At 31.9% G+C, this 24,379-nt stretch overlaps 1 protein-coding gene across 1 annotated transcript in view; it reads left to right on the top strand.

Annotated features, from left to right (window-relative positions):
• Nucleotides 1–24,379, top strand: part of Dsb (scavenger receptor class B member debris buster) — a 36,858-nt gene that overhangs the window by 1,111 nt on the left and 11,368 nt on the right. Inside the window, exons 2-3 of the mRNA XM_083049336.1 lie at nt 9,593–9,805; nt 9,900–10,492. Coding sequence (XP_082905462.1) covers nt 10,312–10,492 — 181 coding nt within the window. The 5' untranslated portion in view covers nt 9,593–9,805; nt 9,900–10,311. The remainder of the gene's footprint in view (nt 1–9,592; nt 9,806–9,899; nt 10,493–24,379) is intronic.

Raw genomic sequence — 24,379 nt, 5'->3', positions numbered from 1 at the left:
GCCCAAGAACACGGTCGCGTAATGCATGCATCGGAAAATGTGCATCGGGAAAGAAAAGTGACCTGCAAGAAACAGGTGCATCGAAAGAGTCGTAATGAACATTTATTTTGTTTCGTCGTTCGGTTCCAATTTTTTAAAATTTAATTTTGCTAATAAAAAATTGCTAATAAAATGCGAATAAAAAATATTGAAAAGAGGGAGAGAAAGAAATAACTCTCTGTTAATAAATTTTAAAATTATTAAAATAAAATAAAACAAATGAGATAAGAATGAGTATAGATAACAAACGTTTACTTTTAAATCAATTTTATCGGACAATATTCCAAAGATTTACAAGAACAGATTATTTACGCACGGTGACATTTATCGAGCGTATTTTTTTTTTAGAGAGATACCGGTATCACCCGTGCGTGCAAATCTCGCTATTATATGCTGCGATCGCATATTTATGATTAAATCGGCCGCCTTCTACCAGTCTGTACTGTATTTTAGCGAGTCTCACATCATTTCAGTATATTTTTTTTTCTTATTATTAAAACTGTAATATTTATGAATTTTACGTGCGTTTTAAGGGAAATAAAGTTTTTAAAATTAAAAATGAAAGATATTTTAAAATATAAGAAGAAATGCATAATTAAAAAAGAATTATCTATAAAATAATATTTATAAATTGCTCTTAAACTTTGAGAATAGAGATTCTATAGAAAAATATGACAATAAAGAATTTGTTGAAATATATATAAAAGAATTTAAAAAAAATTACTAACGCTATATATACAAGCGATTTGTCGCATATTTATTGCTTTCTTTAAATGGAATTCGTAAATCTTCGGATTATAACATCTGAAATAGCGGCCAATATTTCTGACCTGGATATATGCATCTCGACACACTTATACTCATAGAAGATAAATTAGTCACAATAATTACGCGTAATATATCGAGAGATTTTCCTTGCAAAAATAAGGTTTCATGTGTGATTTATCGTCCGTATAGAAGATTGATCATATGTATTAACGTGCATATTAAAAGCAAACGTATTAACGGATGCAGTCACGGAGCTTACACACTGACCGATTTCTCGTGCACCACTTAGAAGCAATCGGATACGAATCCTTGAAGAATAGATATTTTGTCGACGGTTTCAAATTAGCAGGATCAATGATCCGATACATGTCGTATCATTCAGAAATAAAAAGAATTTTAAAAAATCCTTTGAATTTAAAGATTATATACAGCGTTTTATATATATAATTTATAGGAATCTGCGCAATTTCTGTTATTTAATGAAAATGTAAAATCGATAAAGAAAGAGAGAGAGAGAGAGAGAGAGAGAGGGATTCTAGATTTGCAATTTTGTACAATAAATTGTCTATAATAGTTTTTGAATAGATTAGAATATGTCATATGAATTTTAATTGATATTGCATATTTCAGCGTTGTTAGATGGGATGGAATGATTTATCTTTTTTTTTTCCATCAATTGACTTGCTGCCTTGCGATGACTTTTTGATAATACATCATTCATGTGAGACGATTTTTCACCGAGTTTATCTTTTTAATGGCATCTCTGTCGCCTGCGTGATACTTTACACACATTAGCGATATTTCATTTATTTTTTCATTGCAATATTATTGTTATCTATAACTCAAAACCGTCAAAAACATATTATCGGTGTGATATTAACGAAATTATGGATGTAGATAATATTTTTATCGCGTTTTTTATTGCCATTGCGGAAATGTTAATGGATTTGATAAGCATATATTGAGCTGGCTACAAAAATTTGACATCAACAGCTTAAAGTTTCACATCAATAAATAATGAATTTCGTAAAAAAGATCTTTTTTTTTTTTTTTTTTAGATTTTTACGATATTTCTACGGATTTGTACGGTATTTCTAATTTGGATATAATCCAACGAATAATTTCAAATGTGCATATTATTTCGGAATTTTTGAATTATATATTAGATGTTTCGAAAAAATGTCAAATTATTGCATCGTGTCCGGCTCATTTTGCGGTAACGTGAAACGGTGAAGCACTTTTCTCTTCTCGGACCGTTCGGCAATGCGGAAGGAGTAATCATTATTTTCCTCTTTACCTTGTATTGTTCATACGTGTTGTACTGCTCTATCATTATCCGCGCGGCAAACGAGTTGTTGTCGCCGTATAATTTCAGAAATAATCCCGAAAAGGGATTATTCAGCAACGAATAATATTTGTTAATGTAATTGTTATCCCACAGTTGAATAATACGAGCAAAAAATTTGTCCATTATTGCATAGATCAGAACTGCAATCTGACAAGACGGTGCTGCTGCAATCATTGCAATCTGTACTGCCAGGCCGTAATTTTTGTATTCGTAGTTTCGATGCATTCGCACTTACGCGGGTGAATCGAAATTACGATTTCTATATTGAAGGTTGAAGTTTCGCGAGCAGATTACCTTAACATTTAATTGCCCGAATTGCGCGATATTTTTTGCGCTAAGGAAAAAATGGAAAGTTCCTCATCCTTAGCCACTCTTTTCGAGTATTACTCAAGTTAATACGGCCGGCACGGATCATTTCGAAATTTGAAGAAACCCCGAGAAAGCAACTTAACGTCAGCACGAAATATAGAGAGATCGTTATGAGTACATTTCAGACGCGATTATATATTTGTAATAATTTTTGCTCAATTTTTTGAAACCGTTCCAAATTAATCTAAATGCGCGTAAATTAAAAAGATATGTCAAGCAAGTATTGTCAATATAGTATTTTAATTCAAGACAAATTTAAAATAATATATTAATATACTATAATAATATACTAATGTACTAATATATGTGCTTCTGTGGTTGTTAATATTCAAAAATTTTCAGAAATATAAAAAGATATATTTTACATTTTTAGATAAATATTTTTGAGAGAAAATAAGATGTTATTGTGTTTTTTTTAACTTCTTTAAAGTTACGGTGACGTCTTTATAAAGTGTGTAATGTCAATAGATAGAGGTATATGATTGGTATTTAAAACGCTAATATGTCGAAAAGAGTCAATGAGATAAGTAAATATCAGTGTTGAAAAAAAGATATATTGCGACTTTGATAAGAGAGTTGTAACTAAATATATTTAAAATAATGATGATACATTAAAGTTGCAATCAGTTAATAGGATTGATATTCTTTTGTTTATAAAATAAAAACAATATAAATTGTGTATTAATAAAATCTGTAATTTTAATAACATTTTTTAATTAAAAAAATTTGAATTATCTAATTATATACAAAAAGCAGATACTTGCATTTAATTGGCATGCTTATTAATTGATAAGTCGAAAGACTTTTAAGTCCTCTGAAGAGACTGATTATCAACGGTAATTAAACGCTCGGTTCTTCGTGGAAGATGATCTAATTAAAACAAACCAATTGTGATTATATATGATTAAGAAGTAATCCAATTATGATTAAAGAAACAAAGACCCGTATTATTGTCCGCAAAACTGAAGAAATAAGTGACCTGATTTCGAAACTTAGAATATCAACTTTACAGAATTTTAGTAATTTCCACTTAAAGTTTTTTTTATTTATAATCTATGAGTATAGAATTCCGAGACTTTTTTCAATCCATCTTACACTACATAAGCCTCACACGTAGACACCGAATACCAGATTGAAAAACGTTTTTGCCTTATTAATACTAATAAGTAATTTACTTGATATTATTGCCAGTAATATACTAGCGAACAGGCAATTTATCAAGCAGAAGAAATAGTTCAAGAATGCAAGTATTGCGATACAAAACGTTTTTATCTATAATCTGACTAGAAAAAAAGAGTGTCATACGTAATCGTGCGGAAAATGTTCAGTGTCGAAAACGCATCGCTAATATCTGTCATTAATCTGAGATAATATATAACTAACCAACTGAGAGTGAAAGATAAATTGCACAAATCTATTAATCTTGAAAATCGAGTATAAATAAAATGAAGCAAAAATATATCATTTATGCATATAAAAAAGAAATAAAGTAAAAATTGTAAAATGCAGTAGATATATCTTGCAGGCATATTTTGTAAGATTTTTTTTTTGCAACAAAGAGTGTTCTTGAATTTCGTAAAGGAGTGGGGAATCAGATAGCATGTGTAGCACAATGGAGCACGTGTTACGTAACTAGAATTAAATCAGGCAAGGACGTTTGTCAGAAAGGAACGATATAATAATTTACGGATGTCAGGTTGCGTTTCCTTGGTGCTCGATCTCTCGGCGAAAGTCTCGCGATGCGTCTCGTCGCGAAGAGCCATCGATTGTGCGTTTCATTGCGTGCTCGGTCAGGCAAGTTTGGCGCAACATATGCATTACCTGTGGGGTGGTTTCACTTCTTTCGGTAATGTCGGGAGGTCGTGAAAGCTTGATCTAGTTTTGACGTCCGCGCGCGCAATAACAGACGGAAGCGGTGCGTCATACATGTTTCTACGTCTGCTTGTATTCGCGAATAGAAAGGCAGCTATCAGACTTCCTTTTCGCTATCGCGAGTTGGAACGACGATCATCGGGTTTGAGGTCATTACCATTACTTAGTTGCGAAGAGAAGATTGGAAATAGGTCCGCTAAGGAGAAAGAAAAAGAGAGAGGCTGAGATAGGAAAGGAAAGCGACTTTAAGTGATGGCGCAGGAGAATGCAAAACTCGAACTTGAATAAAGTATCTTTAACCTAGCTGGGAAGATTAATGAGGTAGAAATAGAGATGGTAGGAAGATAATAATAGATCTTTATGGCAGATATCAAACACACACTCGGTTCATACAGAAGACTTATGCGAAAAGCAAACTTCTCTATCCTGTTATTATATAATAATAGATCTCGTTAGTCGCAAGAGAGATGTCAATTATATACAAAATTTGCGAAAAACAAACTTTTATATAATATATTCATTATTATATAATAATAATAGAGATGATCTTTAGATCACAGATATATCAATCACACATTCGATTCACGGTCGAAGACTATGTTTCAAGCAAACTTGATATTATTGTGTATGTCATATCTCAGGCAAAATTATACGCTCGATAAATCTTTACGACAAAGGTTAAAACCTTGATTTAGGAAAATTTCGCCGAAGATTAAGGAGTTCGAGAACGCCAAGGGCGTTCCTCGTAAATTTAATGAAACAGATGTTAACATTCTCCTATGTAACACTTAATGAAAGACTACCTTGTTCCTTGATCCTTGATCGAAAGTTTGCATTGAAAATACCATCATTGAGTATTAGCTATATGATTAAGATAATAGGATCAGCAATTAACACTAACATATACACCGGCACGTAGCTATGTGTGTATTCGTAAATAGTCGGAAACACAAGCTTAATCAACCTGAACTGCACGCTATCATCACGAAATATCATGCGTTTTGCCGTGCGAGCGTCAATTATTATACATGACAGCCGTGACGGTATGTTAAGCAGAAATAAAGATGTATATTTCATGAATGCGCATTTAATGGAACGAAATTTATTAATTTGTTGCATAGTTCGTGCGGAATCACTCTCGCGCGATTCTTCTCGTCTGACAATGAGTATATTATCGTATGTTACCTAAAATAAAATTTTTTGTTTACCTAAATTAACGAGTTCTCCGAGTGTAAACTATCGTACATTCCATCACATTCTTAGCGGTATTATATTCGTTATATCTGCGACACAAAGTGCAGATTATGATGAAAATAAAAAATTACGATATACCATATATAATGTAAATTTGCGCAGATAATCGAGGCAGATATCGGACTATCTTGCTTACTATCGTCGAGCTGCGAAAGCGGTAGGACCAGCTGAACAATGCGCGTGTGTTGTTGTAACGGCGCATTAAGCAATAAGAGACAGTGGCGAGTAAAAGTACCGAAAGTATCGTTGGCGATCGCCCTTGCAAACACGAGACAGAAAGTCGTGGTCGTAAAATTGTGTTAGCGTATATATCATTTTCCAAGCGCGCACATACACACACACACACACACACGTTTTAAAGAGAAAGAGAAAAAGAACGGCAAATAATTTTATGCGAACATATCCGAAACGCTTCAATGCAATCGCATTTGTAGCAGATGCGCATGTACGATCATTAACTTGATTTCTTTAGATGCTTTGGAGCAATTCAACGTGACGCTCCCATAATTTATTAAATTTTTTGAACGATATCGTGTAATTTGTAGACTGTTCTATGTATATGAGATGCGCACACATCATAATAAAATATCAAATCATTATGACTGATCATGACTGATAAATCGAGTTTGAGAACGACGAAGATAAGCTACTTTTTAATTTTCTTTTTAACTTGTTTTAAATATGAAGTTGCTAAAAGAGCCTTAATTGTCATTTAAATTCTGTTTCCATTTTGAGAAATTATATTTTTGGAAGTTGCTTCAGTCATGGGTTTACAATGACGATTACACCTGCGTCATCGTATTTACCGTACAAGAACCACTTCTCGAAGAAATTCGAGACAGACGCGCTAATAAATTTACGCAAATTCTGATATTTCGGTGAATTTGAAAGAGAGTTTGTTTCTCTTTTACCACACATTCTTTCTTTATATATTTGATTAATAATCCCAGACAGACAAATGTTAAAAGACTATAAAAAAAAGAGAACGTTTATTCAAACATTTCTGTCGGAGGAAAGCCGACATAAAATTCACCAAACAATTTATAATTGAGAGAAAGTATACGAGTTCCAATACAGGTTGTGTGATATTTAAAGTTAATATTCCATCAAGAAGTGTGCCTTCATTTCGTAACATTCGCGTTTGTTCATTAATATTTTTTTTTACATTCTAATTTGCAAAGAGTCGATAGGAAAAAATTCTAATATTAGTTTTAAATTTAAAAAACATCGAGATCATCAAAGCTAATAAAACAAACAACTTTTAGTGACTAGAAAAATGATTTGCTTTGCATTTCATCCTACGTAATAAATATGTATTTTAATCGCTGATGATTACGTATTTATACGTTATTTATTTCTTCGGTAAAGCAAAAAGGAGATATAACGAGATTTTCTGGATTAATTCTCTTATAATGTAGCCGTTATATTAGTTTGTGTCTCTTGAAAAAAATACACGTTAATTAATAAAGTGGTGAAGCAAACGCAAAAACAACGAAATGTTACTTGTAAGAATACAGGATTGTAATATATGACATATCAAAGTATTGATGAGTTGAGGTATAACCGGATTTCGTTTTTGTTTATCTCTACTGAAAGTGAAATTCCTATTAAATCTTTACATTTAGCATATATAGCGTATATTTTGTCGAAAGATAAATTATTAATTTTACGCATACATTTGTTTTAACCGATCTGTTCTCACCGGTATTTCCCAAAGTCATGCGAAAAAGATGAATAAACGCGAAGAAATAAACATCACATTCTTAAACATGTTTAACGACGCCACTTATTAACGACTCATCCATTTAAATTACGTGTCAGAAATCTTATTGTTAGATCATATAAAAGTATAAAGAGATATTTTTATTTATTGTTACGCAATAAATTTGATTTTGACGAATTTTGTCAGACGATTATTTTCATGATTAACTGTGAGTCTTTAAAAATTAAAATAAGTTGTGTAAAACGCGTCAAGCATAAAAATAACGACGAGAGAAGGTATTCTACTGAAACACAGATTATATTTATACATTTCTGAGATTACGTTTACGCGCATTTAAGGATTAAAAAATGGTTCATTTGACGTGCGATCTTTTTACAATATTGACGTGTATTTTAAAACTTTTGTCTCGTTACTATAATTGCAGCAATTGACCGTGACGTTGTTTTGTAAATAAAATAATTATAAATATAAGACGATGTTTGCGACAATTCTGCGTCAGCAATATAATTGCTTAATTCACTGTTTCAGCAGGTCATCTAAAGTAGCAATTATACATCACAAGACAATTAGCACAAATTATATATGATATTAAAGATTTTAAACTAGTATACAGTACCGGCCAAAATTATATCACCCTTTGATTTTTTCAGCATAACTTGTTTTAAAGTGCACGGATCTCTACACGAATCATAACATATTTTGAAGGACGGTATAACATATATTGAATTATAATTCAATGTTATACCAACCTTCAAAACATGTTATGATTTGATAGAGATCCATGCACTAAACAAGTTATGCTGAAAAAATCAAAAGGTGATATAATTTTGGCCGGTACTGTACATGTATTAGATTATCAGTCTAAAAAAATTAACCATTTATATACAGCGTCTTTTAGAGATTAATAGTATTTGCGTATTTTTAATCGCATTTAGACAGTCTTTTTATTAACTTTCAAACATTACATCTATCTCGTAATTTAATTTTGATATAATATAATTTTATTATAATTTTTGATTAGATTGATTTGATTTACAAATTAATTGAAAAATAAAACTTTATTATTTATTCATATTTTTCAGAAATATATTACGATAATTTTATGATTTATATGATAATTTAAAAGTTTACTGGTATCTCCACACTGGGATATAATTATATAATATTATATAATCACATACATATGTGTATGTATATATATAATTAATAAAATATAAAATATATATAAATATAATTATAAAAATGTATAAAATATATAAAATATAAAATATAAAAATATATAAAATATAATTAATAAAATATAATATATATATATAAAATTTACATGATTGATTTTTGCACTTGAGACAGACAAACAAAGTGGTTTTTTTATTAGTCTAGCGAGAAATCTTTAAGTTAAATAGTTGCATATAAACGTATTAACTTATTTGCATTTAAACATATATTCTACGAACTATCACGTAATAATAATTATTCTATTTTTCTATTGTACGTGTTATATATCTTATTTATTTGCGTGCATCGTTTCTTCATGGCTGCACTTCGTTCCGTGATCTTTGATATTGTCAATCGACTTTTTTGCAACACACGTGGATTTTCAAGGGAACTAAACTTCTTTTTCTTTGTTGATTAATATTAATACATATTGCTATATGTAAATATATGATCTGTCACTTCTTATGCCGACCTTATGCATTTTTATGTCATATAATAAATGCTTGAAATTACAACACAGTTTGCAATCTTGACATTGATTGATATAGTCATACACAAAATCAAAAATAAATCCCTACTAGCACATTAGATTTAATTTAAGTTTAAAATAAATAATATCTTTACACACACATATAATTTGATACAATTCTCTTGTTACGTGTGGTAATGATATAATGTCGATTTTTATGTTACAATGTCCATAAGAAAGATGCGGCTAGCAGATTATTGTGCGCAAAACTACTATACGGCGATATTTTCATAAATTTGACCATACGATTTTAATATTGACACGACGAAGTCGCAACGAAAAAAATTTTCACATAAATGCATACTTTGCATTTACGTAATGCGTGTTCGATGGCAAACAGTCGGTTACGTCGCAGAACGTGTATATTCGCGGCTTGCTCTTCGTTAAATTTTTTTCGGTCGCGATTGACCTGGCCGATTTCTTTTTCACCACCTTCACCTTCTCTTTTTAATCTCGATTTGGTTTCGCATTTCAGGCAAAAATCAAGAATGAAGGACCAACGACGAGATCACGACGAGTGAAAGTGAAGCCGGGGTAACGCGAATCCCACCTGGACCAGGCGTGAAAGTCCAGTGCGTAATACGAACGTGAGAGACACGTGGTGTGGTGGTACCTGTCGAAACCGCGCTATCGACACGACGACGACGAGGCGATATTGATGATAACGCCGACGATAATGACGACGCAGGTACGCACTCGTAGCGAGAACAATGTTCGGCGCAGTGACGCCAGATGATGATGATGATGATGATGATGATGAGGATAATGATGATCCCCTGTAGATGCAATTCAGAATCAACGCGCTCTCAATCAGAACGATTAATTAGCCACCTGGCTCTGGCCAAGAATTATCTAATGCATTTTTATTTGACTGAGGCTGATGGTTTATTCATCAATCGAAGATCGACTGTTCGAGGATTATTGAGAGCCAATCTAAATAAAAGTGTATTAAAATAAACATTAATATTATTTTTTATTAAATATTATATTTTTAAGAAATATTATTAATTTAATAAATCGCAGACAACCATTGAAAACTGAGTTGAATGAAAGTGACGTGATTGGTTCAGACTAATTAATGTAAAATCATCTTATTAGTGTTTTTTTTTGAGTGAAATCGATTTTTTTATCGATCTACGAACTCAAGAGAAAATTATTCTTCTACACGATTCCTGAATCAATTAAAAATCGAAGATGAAGTTTATCACATCCTTATTCGGGACGGGGTCTCCGAAGGCGATGGGCAGGCAGTACATGAAAGTCGGCAGGAACGCCCTTTTCGGTATTAGGACTGACAACAGTGACAATATTTGTCCCGAAAAAGTGCCGAGGCCGTTATCCTTGCTGATTTCGAAGAAGGGAAAACTCAGGCACGGTGAGTTGCTACATTCTTCATAATAATACGATAGTTAACGATAGACAGTTTCGATAAGTTTGACATTGAAATCTCTCGCGCTCGAAAATTTCGGCATCAATTCTTTTATATATTTCTATCTTGATATTTCTATCTTGATTTTTTTATTACGTCATCGCTGTTTTATAACATCAGTGTTATTTAAACCTTAGAGTGCTACTTATTAATCTTGAACGTAAATGTTAAGCAGCGGCGAGACTCACTTTTACGTAACTCTCAGGTGGTAATCCGATTTATTATAAATCGTGATCCTTAACCGCGACTAATGATAACTTATTGTTAGATACACGCGAGATACATGCCGGCAATCAGACCGAAACAAAGTTGCAGCATGAATTATAAATTACTATTATTCTCACGCGGTAGCTTTTTTAATTATTCTAGAAAGACAGTCAATTTAGCGTCAATTGATTGCCATGAAATATTTAGCTAATTCAAGTATCGCTTGGATACGCAAGTCACGTTAATCGGTGAAGAAAAATGGTGGATGGTTTATGACAAACAATTTCTCCGTCAGTTTCTCCGAGAGAGTCCGAATGCTCGGAAGGTACTTGGATTTATATCAATGCATTCGTTATTTTACAAGTGACATACGATAATTTATTGAATGTTTAGAATGCATTCTAAATTACACGTTATATATTGGATACTTAATTGCACCAACAACATGTGATTGGTGAAATAAATTCCTATGTCTTATTTTATAGCTATAAAGGGAGAATGATAAAATTTATCCTATGAATAAGTTATCAGTTGTTGGCGAAATTGATCATATAATTATTAGCGCTTGGAATATAAATTAAATGTCAAGTAGCTAAATTTAATGCTTTGTAATAAGGTGAGATCATATATAAAATATTTTAGAAATACTTTATTCATCTCTATAAATTCTATATGATATATAATATATAATAAAATAGAATTTATAGCGGAAGATTGAAGATTTTAATTTTTTATCTTTTAATTCTTAATACTTTGGCAATATTAATCACATTTTTTCTCCCAACTTTACATTGTTATTTCTTTTATTGAAGATTACATAGCCAAAAATGTTTAATGTTAAAAATTTATTGTATACCTGCGTTGAAACAATATCTTTGTTTAATTTTTAGTATTGTTTTCGAAGCAGTGTCTTATCTTGATCCCCTACTTTGATTAAATCGTATCAAAGTGAGAGCTACTGTAGCGCACCATAACTCTTGCCACGTTCAAGGAGCGTGCATAATTAACGTTGCACGTAAGGTCGTGTAGCCAATTCTCATTATATAGTCGATGTATTCTCTGATTATCTTGATGAATAACGAAATTGCAGAGTTATCGTTACATTCGTCATAGTTGGTGCCGTGTAATCGATTAGAATTGCGATACCGTACTTCATGTTAATCTTTGCAAAATCGCACGAGCAAAAAGCAAATTAGATTTTTTATAGTATAATTATTTATTAATCTCTAGAAACCTTATTGTTGTATCTATTAAATATTAATTAATTTTTTCTTCGACGCTCGATATTTCCATCATGAATTATGAATCGTTACTCTCGTAATGACTGTTTACTTTGAAATTCAATCATTTGTCTCTTGATAAGAGGTCTTATTTGTCAATATATTTTTACTTAATTAAAATGTTTCAAGATAAATATTTTTTAAATTTCAAAATAAGTTACTTGATTTAAAAGTGAAGTATATTTGAAGTCGATATTTTTGCTGAGAAATGCGTTTCAAGTTTTTCAGAAAATTCTTAATTGAGAGAAAGTTTGGAACATTTAATGCAACTAGTATCTAGATTATCTCTGACCTAAGATTATCACATTGTAAGCTACATGCAGTTAGTGAAAATTTCGAAATTATATCCGTATTGTGCAAACGTTCACGGTACATTCTTGATTTACCGTCTTATCTAGATTGACACATATAAATCTTTTAGTTAATTGCTTTTTTGTTTACTTTTTCTTTCTCTTCGTGAAAATTTAATTAGGCTTCTTTTCTTTTCTTCTCGTATTTAAAAAATTTTTAATTAAAGATATAAAACATGTATTGTGTGAAAATACTTTCTAAAATACTTAATTTTTTTTATATCTTTATTTTTAATATAATTTTTTTTTTATTATAACTTTTGCTTTCGTGAAAGAAAAAGATAATATACAATATTTATCACTTTTCATATTTTTATTCTGAAGCTCTAACGGTGAAAAATGTTAAACAGTCACTACCGCAAATTTAAATATGTAATATAATGGCATAGGAAGACTACTCCATTAGAAGCATGTTTTGGCATAATTTATAGAGACATGCGATTCATGATTGAAACGTGTTCAGGATGTTATGTTGATTAAATTGCAGTATACCTAATTCCGAGTGCAATAATTGCAAGATAGTTATAGATTAGCAAGTCATCTTAATTAGACCACTTAAATGAACATCGGAATGCATGAAATTCAGTACACCGAACCTGTACGTTATTCCTTTCCGCTTGTGCTTCGTAAATAGGAGGAATATTATTTTAGACATCAGAGAAATCTATATGCATACGTTTAATAATATTAACACATTTCCCAGTGAGAAATGGTGGTCGAATCAACGTCGGTTTGGTTGAATTGATATCGAATTGACGTCGATTCGACCAATCATTTCTCGCTGGGTTTAAGACAGAAATTCAGTATCGATGTTTAATGGCTCTGTATTCTATAAAGCAGTAATATCACGGTAGACTTAATGCAAATCGTAAGAATAATTAATACATGATTAGCGATGTAACATAATCAGTAGCGATTTCATTAAAAAATTGTTTTCAACTGATATAAAAGACAGTAATGATTAATTATAGAAGATTGATTATAAAAACTGATGATGATTATAAAAACTGATTATAAAAGACAGTAATCATTATAATGAAACTGAGACATTAATGATAAAATATCTTGGCAATGAAATCTTACATTAGAGAAGTTTCGTTATTTCTTTATCAGATTAAATCTCACAGATAAAATTGTTTTAAAAGTTTTCTACGAAATAGCCGTCACGGAAGAGTCGTTAACAAGAGAACTGATTGCAGCGAAACATCTTGTACATATATACGAGTATTATTAAACACTCTGTGCAACATACCTGAGGCCAAAGTGCAGTGGGTCAGTGGAACGCGAGTGATAGAGGACAGGTTGCACAGCACAGTTATACGTTACGCATCACTTCGATTACGCTTCACTATCGCCCCGACACGTTTCACGGTGACATCCTGTCGTAAAAGATTGCTATTTCGAGAAATCGAAGTTTTCGATTACTAGGAATTTCTTAAAAGAAAGTAGTTAAATATATATAATACACATCATGTGTCAATAATATATGATACCTATATGTAATATATCCTACATAGAAACGCTCGCTATATAAAGAAAAAGTTTTTAATTTAATTTTTTTATTCGAAGCATTGAAGAAAAATAGAATTGTATAAAGCAAGTATAAAATGCAGCACTATCCGACATTAAAGTCTCTGCTAATATTTTATCCGGCGTTCAAATCTTTGAGAGTATATAATAGAGAGAGACAGTGAGATGACTTCCTTATAGCATCAGAATTTTTTAATACATTATTCATGTGTGAAATTTCATATTTCCGCCATTTTTAAATATCTCGCCCGTATCTCTTATAAAAATATAATTTTAAAACTATATAACAACACAAATTTTGTTTAAAAACTTTAAGGCTAAAAAAAAAGAAAGAAATTTCTTCTCTTTACTATTTCTGCCGTATTATGCCGTTTCGCCTTCCGGGCAAACGTTTTCATCCTGCGACGGTATCCTTCATTCCGCAATACCGTTAGGTTCCGCGGAAAAATATGAATTTCTGCTCGTCTTGTTTTTGCCGAACACGGTGTTAACGGCAAGCGAGGCACGATTTTCACTCACGCTTTGCATCACGCGAGATAGACACGCTTACGTAATTCGAAATCTCGTTATCATTCTCAAAATCTTTCTTTTAACTTTTCCCCACGCAAACGGTTTTATTTCCGGAAGTCGAGGATTTTTTTTGTAAATAGTTCCTTCCTCTCTCTTTCTCTTGCTTTCTCTTGCTGCCCCAAAAAAAAGATTACTACTATCACAATATCTTAAAGCTTTCGCGTTAATGACGAGATCACGCAGTTTGCATGATAAAATCTCGTATTAAGCGATCTATAATACAAATAATGATCCGCGATATAAATCTTTATTCGAACTTTGCAAATTGTGCAATCATTTCGCTCAAGCATAATCAAGTCAAATTATAAAAAAAAAAAAAATTGGAGAATAGAAAGAGTGGAGTATAATCGGTTGCGTGCCATTAGGAATGATTAAATCAACAGTATATCTTGCGAAATCTTCACGATCGGTTATGGATTAATAATAAGATTTATTATTACACTACGTAAGAGTGTGCTTGAAAAGCGTAACATAATCGTTGCCAAAACACTCGATTGAGATGCTAAGGATTTAGCGATCGAGGACGAAGGGTGAATAAGTCTTTGATTGAAGAAGCATGATAAATTATTGAATGCACCGCGCAAATTATTTAGCCATTATACATCGTAGCGAAATGCATTGACATTACTATGCCACATTCATAGATCCGTGCTATCGACTTTCTAATACACTCATCCTGCAATGCGATGGGGCCACGTCCTGTCATTACATATAGCGTTATGATATACAGGTTGGCGATTGCAAGCAGGCGAGATATATGTATACGCATCATTATCGTATCACGTGAGCCCGTGTCTGACCGCGTTGTGTCACGTCACGTGAAGAAGCGCGGTGTCATCATTTTCCATTTCTTCTATTATGGGTCACACAACACACACGCGCATATATAAGAGAGCATCTGATATGATATACTCCTTAATTCGTTTCGCCTGCTTCTACTTCGACAAAAGTAGAATAACCAGTCTGACTATACATCTTGTACATATGCTAGCTAAAACTTATTCTGTATGCGGGAACATCTTCGAAGTCGTATACTTTCTTTGAGTCATTGGATGCTGATTTAGACGAGATGCGTTATGAACGAGTAAAAATTGAAAGTTTTACGACACAAAATTCTCGGTTGAGTATTCAAACAATCAGTGAATCTCATGCTTAATATTGGCAATTAAAATAAATGGCAATAAATTATAAAAGAAAATGATGTTCCATTGATAAAGGAGGCATTCAACGCTTTTATGTAGCGATCCGCGTTCAAAAATCTCAGTATATATTTATACTTGGTATAGGATACAAATAAACGGTCAGTACGCCAAGTTTATTTCAAGTTCAAATTAAATTAACATAAATTACTCATGGATCGTAGCTTCATTATTTGTAGAAAATCGCATTATTTTCTTGTATTACGGAAGTTATTAACATACTTACATCAATCAAATTACATCAATTTTCTCGTAATGAAAGTTTTAGCGTAATTGCAAAAAGATCACAAGTTGTATTAAGCCATAACATGTATATGCAAGATTATCTAAAACTGGAAGAAAAAACTGTGCGTAAAAACATCACTCTTTATTTTGTACATTGATATTTTGCAAGAAAGAGAAACATAATTGCATCCGAATTAAAGTAGTGTTGTAAGATTATTCAAGCTATCGATTTTCAATATTATTCTACATTCAAGCTATCGATTATATTAAATCTATTCGGTTTTTTGTCGTGCAATAATTTTTATACATTTAATAGCAAAATTACTTGACGGTCATGTGGATCAAAATAAGATCAAGGAGACAAACTTTTAGTTCTGCGTAGAAGAACTGATTTGTATCTTATTTATATCGCGTAATTTTATTTGGAATAGAATACAATTGAGATCAAATCTATTTGTAGTCACATTTTATCCTCTATCTCATGATTTATTATATTCGCGACTTATTTATCCTTTTTAAATATTTTCTTATTGAATCTTCAGAATCTTAGCGAAATTAATTGATACTTTGATCTAATATATAATCGTATGTTTGTATAATTATAATAATTTTTTTACATAATCCTGACGTTAAAAAAAATCGTTATTCTCGCACTAAAGTCAATTATGACAAGTTTCCCGCATAGATATATCGAATTTATTGTCTTTTCATGTGAAACACTTGTAAAGTTTTCTTTCTGTATAACGAAGACCTTATTTGACTACTATAAAATTTTGAATGAGATAAAATGATTGATAATTTAATTGTATTTAGTAGAACAAGCTTCTGCATTGCTGTAGAGAACTACAATTAACGAATTAAATTAACTTTGCAACGCCAATGTAATATGATCAACATTGACCTTAAAACACTAAAAGAGCGCTTTCAAATGTGTGCCGATTTGCTAAAAAAGTGCATTCCTCCGTTTCTCAGCGGAATAATCTAGCAATTAAAAATTTTAAATGTTCATGAAATTTAATTCTATTGCAAAATTTCAAATTGTTTTCTAATTAATTTTCGCAATGTATTGTGCTTCTTCGTATCGGTAGACTTCCTATATGAAATATAATATTCCTACAGTGAATTGTGCACGGCAACTCAAGGTCGGTAGTTTCTTTAGGGCATTGTACTCTCGTTCGAGAAATCGAGATGTTGGTTCAAATGGCATGGATTCAATAACGAAAGATCGAAGGTCATAGAAGGTCATAGAAGAGATGTCTGCACTCTCGCACGGTCAAGATCGTGTGCTTTCTATTCACTAGTAGTGTCCGAAACAATTACAATGATAAATATCGATGATCTTGTGACCTACAATTATAAAATGCAAATTTTATTAATTGATATAGTTTTATTGAGTTATGACAATTAAATTTTCAGACATGACAGATGTTTAAGACAAAATAAAATATAGAATCAATGTATCGGCACGAATGATTCGCTCTTGTAAGATTAAGTATCGAGATTCAGATCTTTAGCAGAGACAAGTAAGTCGAGTTCCAGCAAATATATATATACAATTCAAATCATGTAGAATCCGAGAAATCTGAAATTTAAAAGTGGTCACTTCTACTATGCTAATTCGTATAGTTTGCTATGAGTCAGTACAAATCAATTTAGTGTCCTTAACTATACGGTTATTTCGCATAACGATATGCGGGAAATCCCGCACGAGCAAATAATATTTCAATTTACGTTCTCTTTACTCCGATGAGCCTGACGAGCCTTTAACGACAACACCCCAATGAACGAAGTTCATTCGTCATTCCCCGAGATCCGTTTAGCGTTTAATTCCCCATTTCAACGGTAAATTAATTTAAAACGAAGTTTGTGTGTCAGAAAATTCCTCGAATCATTGTCATAGAGCAAAACACTCTCGATGAAGTCTGTCGGAAGATAGCAAGTCATTGTCGCCGATAGCGAATAGTGAATAGTCATGGAAATAGACTGCAATAAAAGATGAACGTTAAAACAATTTTAAACTATTATTTAATGTTAAAAATAGAGACGTTGTAGAAAAAGATGGTACGTCAAAGAGTTAAACAAAGAATTACTGCACTGAGAAAAAAATGTTGTTGATTCAACAGTATTTTTTTTCTCAGTGTGTGAATGTAAGTCAAAGGTGATTTGAAACGGAAAGTTCTTATATATCGACCGTTCTTACGATGTACCGGACGGTGATAGTTGACCGTGACGTTGAATGACTCGTATCTTGTAAAAAAAAAATACGTCGCCTAAGATTAAGAAACTTGCACTGCAATAAGAAACCAGCCGGAAACAGCGAGCAGACCCAACCGTTTTGCGCAATTTTGCGGTTGCGCGACCTGTCGCATAACTTGTATTAAAATCCTGTGTAGAACAATTCCGCCTCTCGTCGAGTCCGTGACAGTCAAATCGACGAGTTAATGCATTATACTAACAAAGATATCGTACTTACTTAGCATCTTCATATTTTACGTTCTTTAGCACCTGGATTGTAGATTACTTTGACCTTAAAAAGTTTTAAGATCTAAACCTTACGTTCTCTGTATGATCTCCTCTACTAGAATAACTGCAAAGTCATGATATAAGACCATTGGACCTTCACACTTTGAATGAAACACGTGTGTATTCTCAGCTCGTCGTGAAAAGGCTCGCGTTGCTGCGACTTTACGTTCAATTCGATCCAGACAATCCCTTTCTTCGGAATGTAGTCGGAGTTACAAAATCGTTACTGCCAACAACATAAATACGCAACGTTGTCGCGTGTTTTTTACGCGATCGTTGCAAAACGCATGTATATTATTCATGGAGTATAATTGGCGCGAACACTCGACAGGGCTGGTCACTTCGACGATTTTGAGATCACTTTCACCCATGGCCAGGGCTGGCTCCAGGCGTTAATCGAAGTGGCAGTCTTTTCGTCAATCAAGAAGTCAAGATGAAACATTTATATAATTATTCTATTTTAATCTTGATCAAAGTTTAACATATCAATTTTCAAATTCGATATATCAATTCAAATTCAATAGGTAAAGAGCAATATAATAGTTCGAACATTGATAGATAGATTTAGCATTTATTTTTTTAATTAGTCTTGTGGTAGTTTCTTTTTTTCTCTCTTTCAATTTCATGTTATAAAGAAATCGTTTAATTCTATCGTACCATAGGCATGTTTAAATTCATGTAAGACTATAACTTATATAAAGGAAGGATGAGAAATTGTAGATATCTTATAAAATAGTATTGTCCATGATGTATGTATATAATGATTGATGATTAGGTTTGCGTTAGGATTCAATCATTGCATAAATATAGTGAAACCGGCCCTGTTCATGGTCCATTACAGACAGATGATCCACTCTCTCGATATGTAAACGCATACTTTCCGAATCGACACCATGAATGTCCTCGCATCCTCGTGATGTGTTACGTACAATTGTTAAGCAACCGAAACCATGAGATAATAAGTGGAAGAGCTGCCCAAAATAAGTATGTTACGTCATTTTGGTGTGCAATCAGTACTACTGGAGATATATCATAAACACGAAGTAAGCACGTCTCATAGAAATTTCCTTAATCAATACTTCCTCCTCGTGTCTCATTGTCAATAATTCGAGTATATTATTTAGATTTAAAGATCTCTAATTCTAGATAATATAAGGTTGAAAATTGATAATATAATTAAATAGAAAATATAATTCAGCGGAAAGCTGAGACACATCTAAACTTCGAATTACAATTTCGAGTTTAGTCTGTTTAGATTAGATTTATTATGATATGATACAAATAATAATTTAGAAATAAAAAAAATCTAGGACTCAAAAAATTTTTATTAAAAGATAGAATCGAATAATTGTTCTATATAATTGATCTATAAGAAGAAATAATTTTCGTAATATATCATGCAATAAAGATACCTATTCATAGAAATAATATTAAACACGGTACGATGTTGATAAAGTTTTTTTTTTTAGGCGCCGAGCACGGCTATTTAAAATGAATCCATCAATTGTTATAACTTTTACAAAAAAAGAAAAAAATCGTAAAAGTACAGGTGTGTCACATTCGCTGCGAAACGAAACGTCATATTAAAGTAAACAAATGTTAATGAGAGTAAATATCATAACTTATATCACATTAATTTAAATGAGATTAGCTTCCTTGGCCTGTATGTGACAAAAACAGTGAGATGCATACTCAATCCTAGAACTTTTTGCCATTTAATCGCTTCCTTATTTCTGCAAGAAGTTCATTAGCATAAAATCGCCGACGAATAACAATGAATAAAAACGAGAACGATTCTGAGAAGTTGGTGAAACCGATTGTTTGTGATACAGCGCAGGTAATTATCACTTTTGATTGATTAATTTTACGTGTATGCGACAATAGAATATCTTTTTGAAACGCGAGGAAAAAATGATATCGCTTGCTGTAGGAATTGTTTTGCAGCATACTACTGTCAGTTCAGTAGTGTATATTATCATTCAATGAAACATCAAAGTAGAATTTTACAAGATATTAGATTGTTCAGAAAAATTTCTTAATTATATTAATATTTTTATATTTGATGTCTACTCCACGTATATATTTTATTTTAAAAAAAGAAAAAATACATATATAGAAAATTTTTTTCCGAACAAATCAATACAAGTGTATATATTTTATTTGATCAAAAAGTGATAGATATATTTGTTGAGTTCAGCTTATTATATATACGTATTAAAAATCATTTAAATAAATTAAATTACGAAATAAACGTGAAAAGTGTATATATCTTTCAAGATACTTATATCTGTTCTCTATGCTCTTTTTATTTCAATTAAGACATTGCAATCATCTTGTAGACATATGGCTTGCGTGACTATGGATCGATGTATAATAAGTATGGCTGGACCGGATGTCGTAAGTTCGATGCATTAGACACTTTAATGATTAGATGGATTTCGAAAAAAGTTGCATGGCCGTTTCATGGCATTCTCGAGCGGGATCAAAGCGAAGGTCTGGGACTACAGTTCAGATTAAGGTGTCATTAGAGAAAAATGTGAAAGGTTTTACAACCGAGATTGCGTCTCCAGCAGAATGTGTGATTGCGCGTTTCTATCATCCTCTTTTTAAGCGAAATAGTATTCGTTTCTGGTATTTAGTTTCTTTCGTCTTTCTTTTCTTTTTAGATCGAGAAATGATCCGAATGAACGTCTTTCTCGCACTAAATCACCGAGAGAATTATAAAAGCTGAAGCGCAGTTAAAATTGCAAGATGTATAGAGAAAAGCTTTTTTGTTTACATTCTGTTTAATTATTTTAATGCAATTTTTTCTCGAGCCATCTTCACGTTAACATATCTTTTGAATTGTCACAAACTATTTTACATACAGTTGCGATAAGTATCAGAGTTCTTAGATTATTCAATAAAATTTACATTTCAAGGTTTTTTTGACGTTAGATGACTTGCATTCCAGGTTTCTTAAATCATATAGCTACCTTGATCTTTAGCATCTGCGATTGGAAGAGCATTCAATGCGACACCATATATATTATGGTACGATGTAGATTGTGATCATATATATATTTCTTTGACTGTTTACTCTGTTATCCCTATTTTTTCAAAAAGTCTGCCGAAAGCATTCATATATTTCATTATGGACGTTTATAGTATAATCGAAGACGAAGTTCAGTTCGTTGATATTTCTGATTAATAATCGTATAAAGCAACTTCGTTAATTATAAAATCAGACGAATCCGCCTTTCATGGTCGAAGCATGCAGATTCGTTTAATTTGTTAAATATCTATATATTTGCTCTGATAAAGTCATAAATCGTGATTGATCCATAAATTCGCGGGCTGTAAGACCTTTAGAATGGATGTTTTTCACATATTTTGTTTTATCTTATTTATATTGGAGCTGTCATTAATTATTTTTAATTCATCTCACTGGACTGCCTATCACCGATCTCTTATTTTATTAAAGGTTCAAAAGTCATAGCAACGACTCGGTCGAAAATATTATTCTTATTGCACTGTAATTTATTGCTATTAAATTCTTGTATCAAGACTTGTGTCAATATTAACTTAGCAATGAAATTTATGAAAGTTGTTTTAGCTTAAGAAGAGATGCTCGTATATATGTTTCATTTCTCAGTTCAATTAATTACATATAAATAAATTTTTTTGTAACTTATTTATTTATAGAATAAGTGATTGTGATCTCTAAAAATTATATTGAATATTTATTATAAGAAAGTTATAAATATTAAAATGTAATTGGCAAACATTCCTTGATTTTTTATATATCGGAGATACAACTGTTCTTGTTATACAACTTTTTATAAATTGATGAGAAGCCGGATAGAATAGATTTTAAATTGCTAATGCAGGTTTATAAAAAAAAACTCGTAAGAGAGAAAAGAAATGATGACTATTAAACATTCCAATAGCGTTTTTTTTACCAATGAAAGATTTATCTTTTTTATATTACAAGGATATCTTCTATCGCTATACATATTTTTATTTTTGTAAAAATCATTTCGAATATTTTTATCTTTCCTCATTTTATCTCAGTATTATTTAGCAATGATATCACACGCAATTTTTTATTTCCACGTGAAAATTTTTATATCTTAAGTTATTTCTAATTCGCATATTAAAATTATTAATATTAATATTAAAACAGCAATAATAAAAATAATATAAGCATTTTTTATATAAATTTCTCGGAATATATTATAGCTAAGAGAAAAATCACAGAATAATTCATATTGACGTAGTGTTGTGGTTTACAATCGTACTTTCATTCGCAAAATGTTAAGACCCGAATGCTATCATTTTCGCGTCATGCATGATAGGCAAGCAAAGAAATCGTTTTCAAGCGCGCTTAGGAATTATGGGGAGAGTTCGATGTCAAGTGTGCACGTGAAACGCGTGCACGTAAATGACTCTATTTCTTTTCTTATTGCGGCATTAGTAAAATTGCGCAAAATTATGCACCAAGGAAAGCCTCTCGCCCTCTAAGAATCTTATTAGACAAGTAGATTTGCTTTAAATGCGAGAACTTTGATAATGAAATGAAGGAAAGTGAATGTGTTATAAATAAGAGAAGTGCAATAGTTAGTCATGCGATATTAGTCATACGAAGAATTTAATTTTTTATATTATTGTTTTATAAACACAATTTCCAATGAACTAATCGACTTTTTGTTTTGCGTAACATATTTAAGAATAGCATTTAATGATATGTTAAATTATATATACTAAATAGTTTAATATGCAAACAAATATGTATATATCATTCCTTTCGTTTTATTATCATAAAGATATATGTAAAATGTATACTTAAATTAGATTAATAATTATTATTAATTATAATTATTAGATAACTAATTTTGGAAAACAATTTTATTTTCTGTCTATGTCTTATTTCGAAAAATATGATCACTATTTATATAATTTAATCTTGTTTCATGGCGAATTTATGAATGAAGTAACAAGACTTTGACCGGAACAAATTGTAATATAATGGCCCGTTTCGCTTCGGATTTGCCCGCTATTTAGTAACGCGAAAAGTGACGTATTGTCAAATACTATTACTGCAAATTGCTTTACTGCCTGAAGAAATATTTCAACCTTACAGAATTCTTACGCGACAATCACAAAAAGTTCATACAATCCGTATTGAGAAAAAGTAACGCTCTAGAAATATAATAAAAGCTCTCATGGCACGGATTCTCTCTCATTGAGATAATTAACCATGTCTAGCTTCAAGAAGATCTATAATACTCTTCCACTAGAAAACTGAGACGTGCCATAGGCACATAAACGGTATCTAGGCTACATTGCGGCTACTGATTGACGTTTACGACGATCATCAGTGTTATGCTCTAATAGTATCAAGTAGTATATAGTGTACATATGTGTCGTCTCTGTTTGAGAAAGCCCCCTCGAGGAATCTTTATCCGACATAATCCTGACCTATATAATACAAATGAAAAGTTTCAGATTGAATGAAGTAAGAAAGTTTATAATATAATGCGCGCGAGAAATCTTTATGCAATATACGAGACATCGATATCTCGCGTATGGGGGACAATCAATAGAAACAACAGTCAATAGAAATTCATCGTTCTCCATAGTATATGTACAAGGGATCAAAGAGAAATTAATCAGGGACATCCTGTACGAGTTACAGGAAGCTTTCCCGTAAGCGGGTACCGCGGTATCCGCTTCTTCCGCAAACTGTAAACTTTCTAGCCGGCGAGTAGCTAGCGTTTCTCGCACAAGCACGCAGCTGCATCTATAAGTCTATAGCTGCGTGTTCGCGCGACGACGAGTTCAGTGCGCGAGACGTTGCAAAATCGTGATTGCACTTCGTCGGAAGGAGAATTTTCGCTCTTACAGAAGGGGGGAAGGAGGAGGAGAAGGGTGAGAGGGAGACGGTGCAGCGCAGCCTAGGTAGGCGCA

This window comes from Prenolepis imparis, unplaced genomic scaffold, assembly GCF_030444845.1.
Source record: "Prenolepis imparis isolate NDT839.2.m4 unplaced genomic scaffold, iyPreImpa1.0 SCAF_11, whole genome shotgun sequence".
Lineage (NCBI taxonomy): Eukaryota > Metazoa > Arthropoda > Insecta > Hymenoptera > Formicidae > Prenolepis > Prenolepis imparis.
Note: the sequence above shows the minus strand (reverse complement) of the source record. Positions and strands in the feature narration are given on the sequence as shown.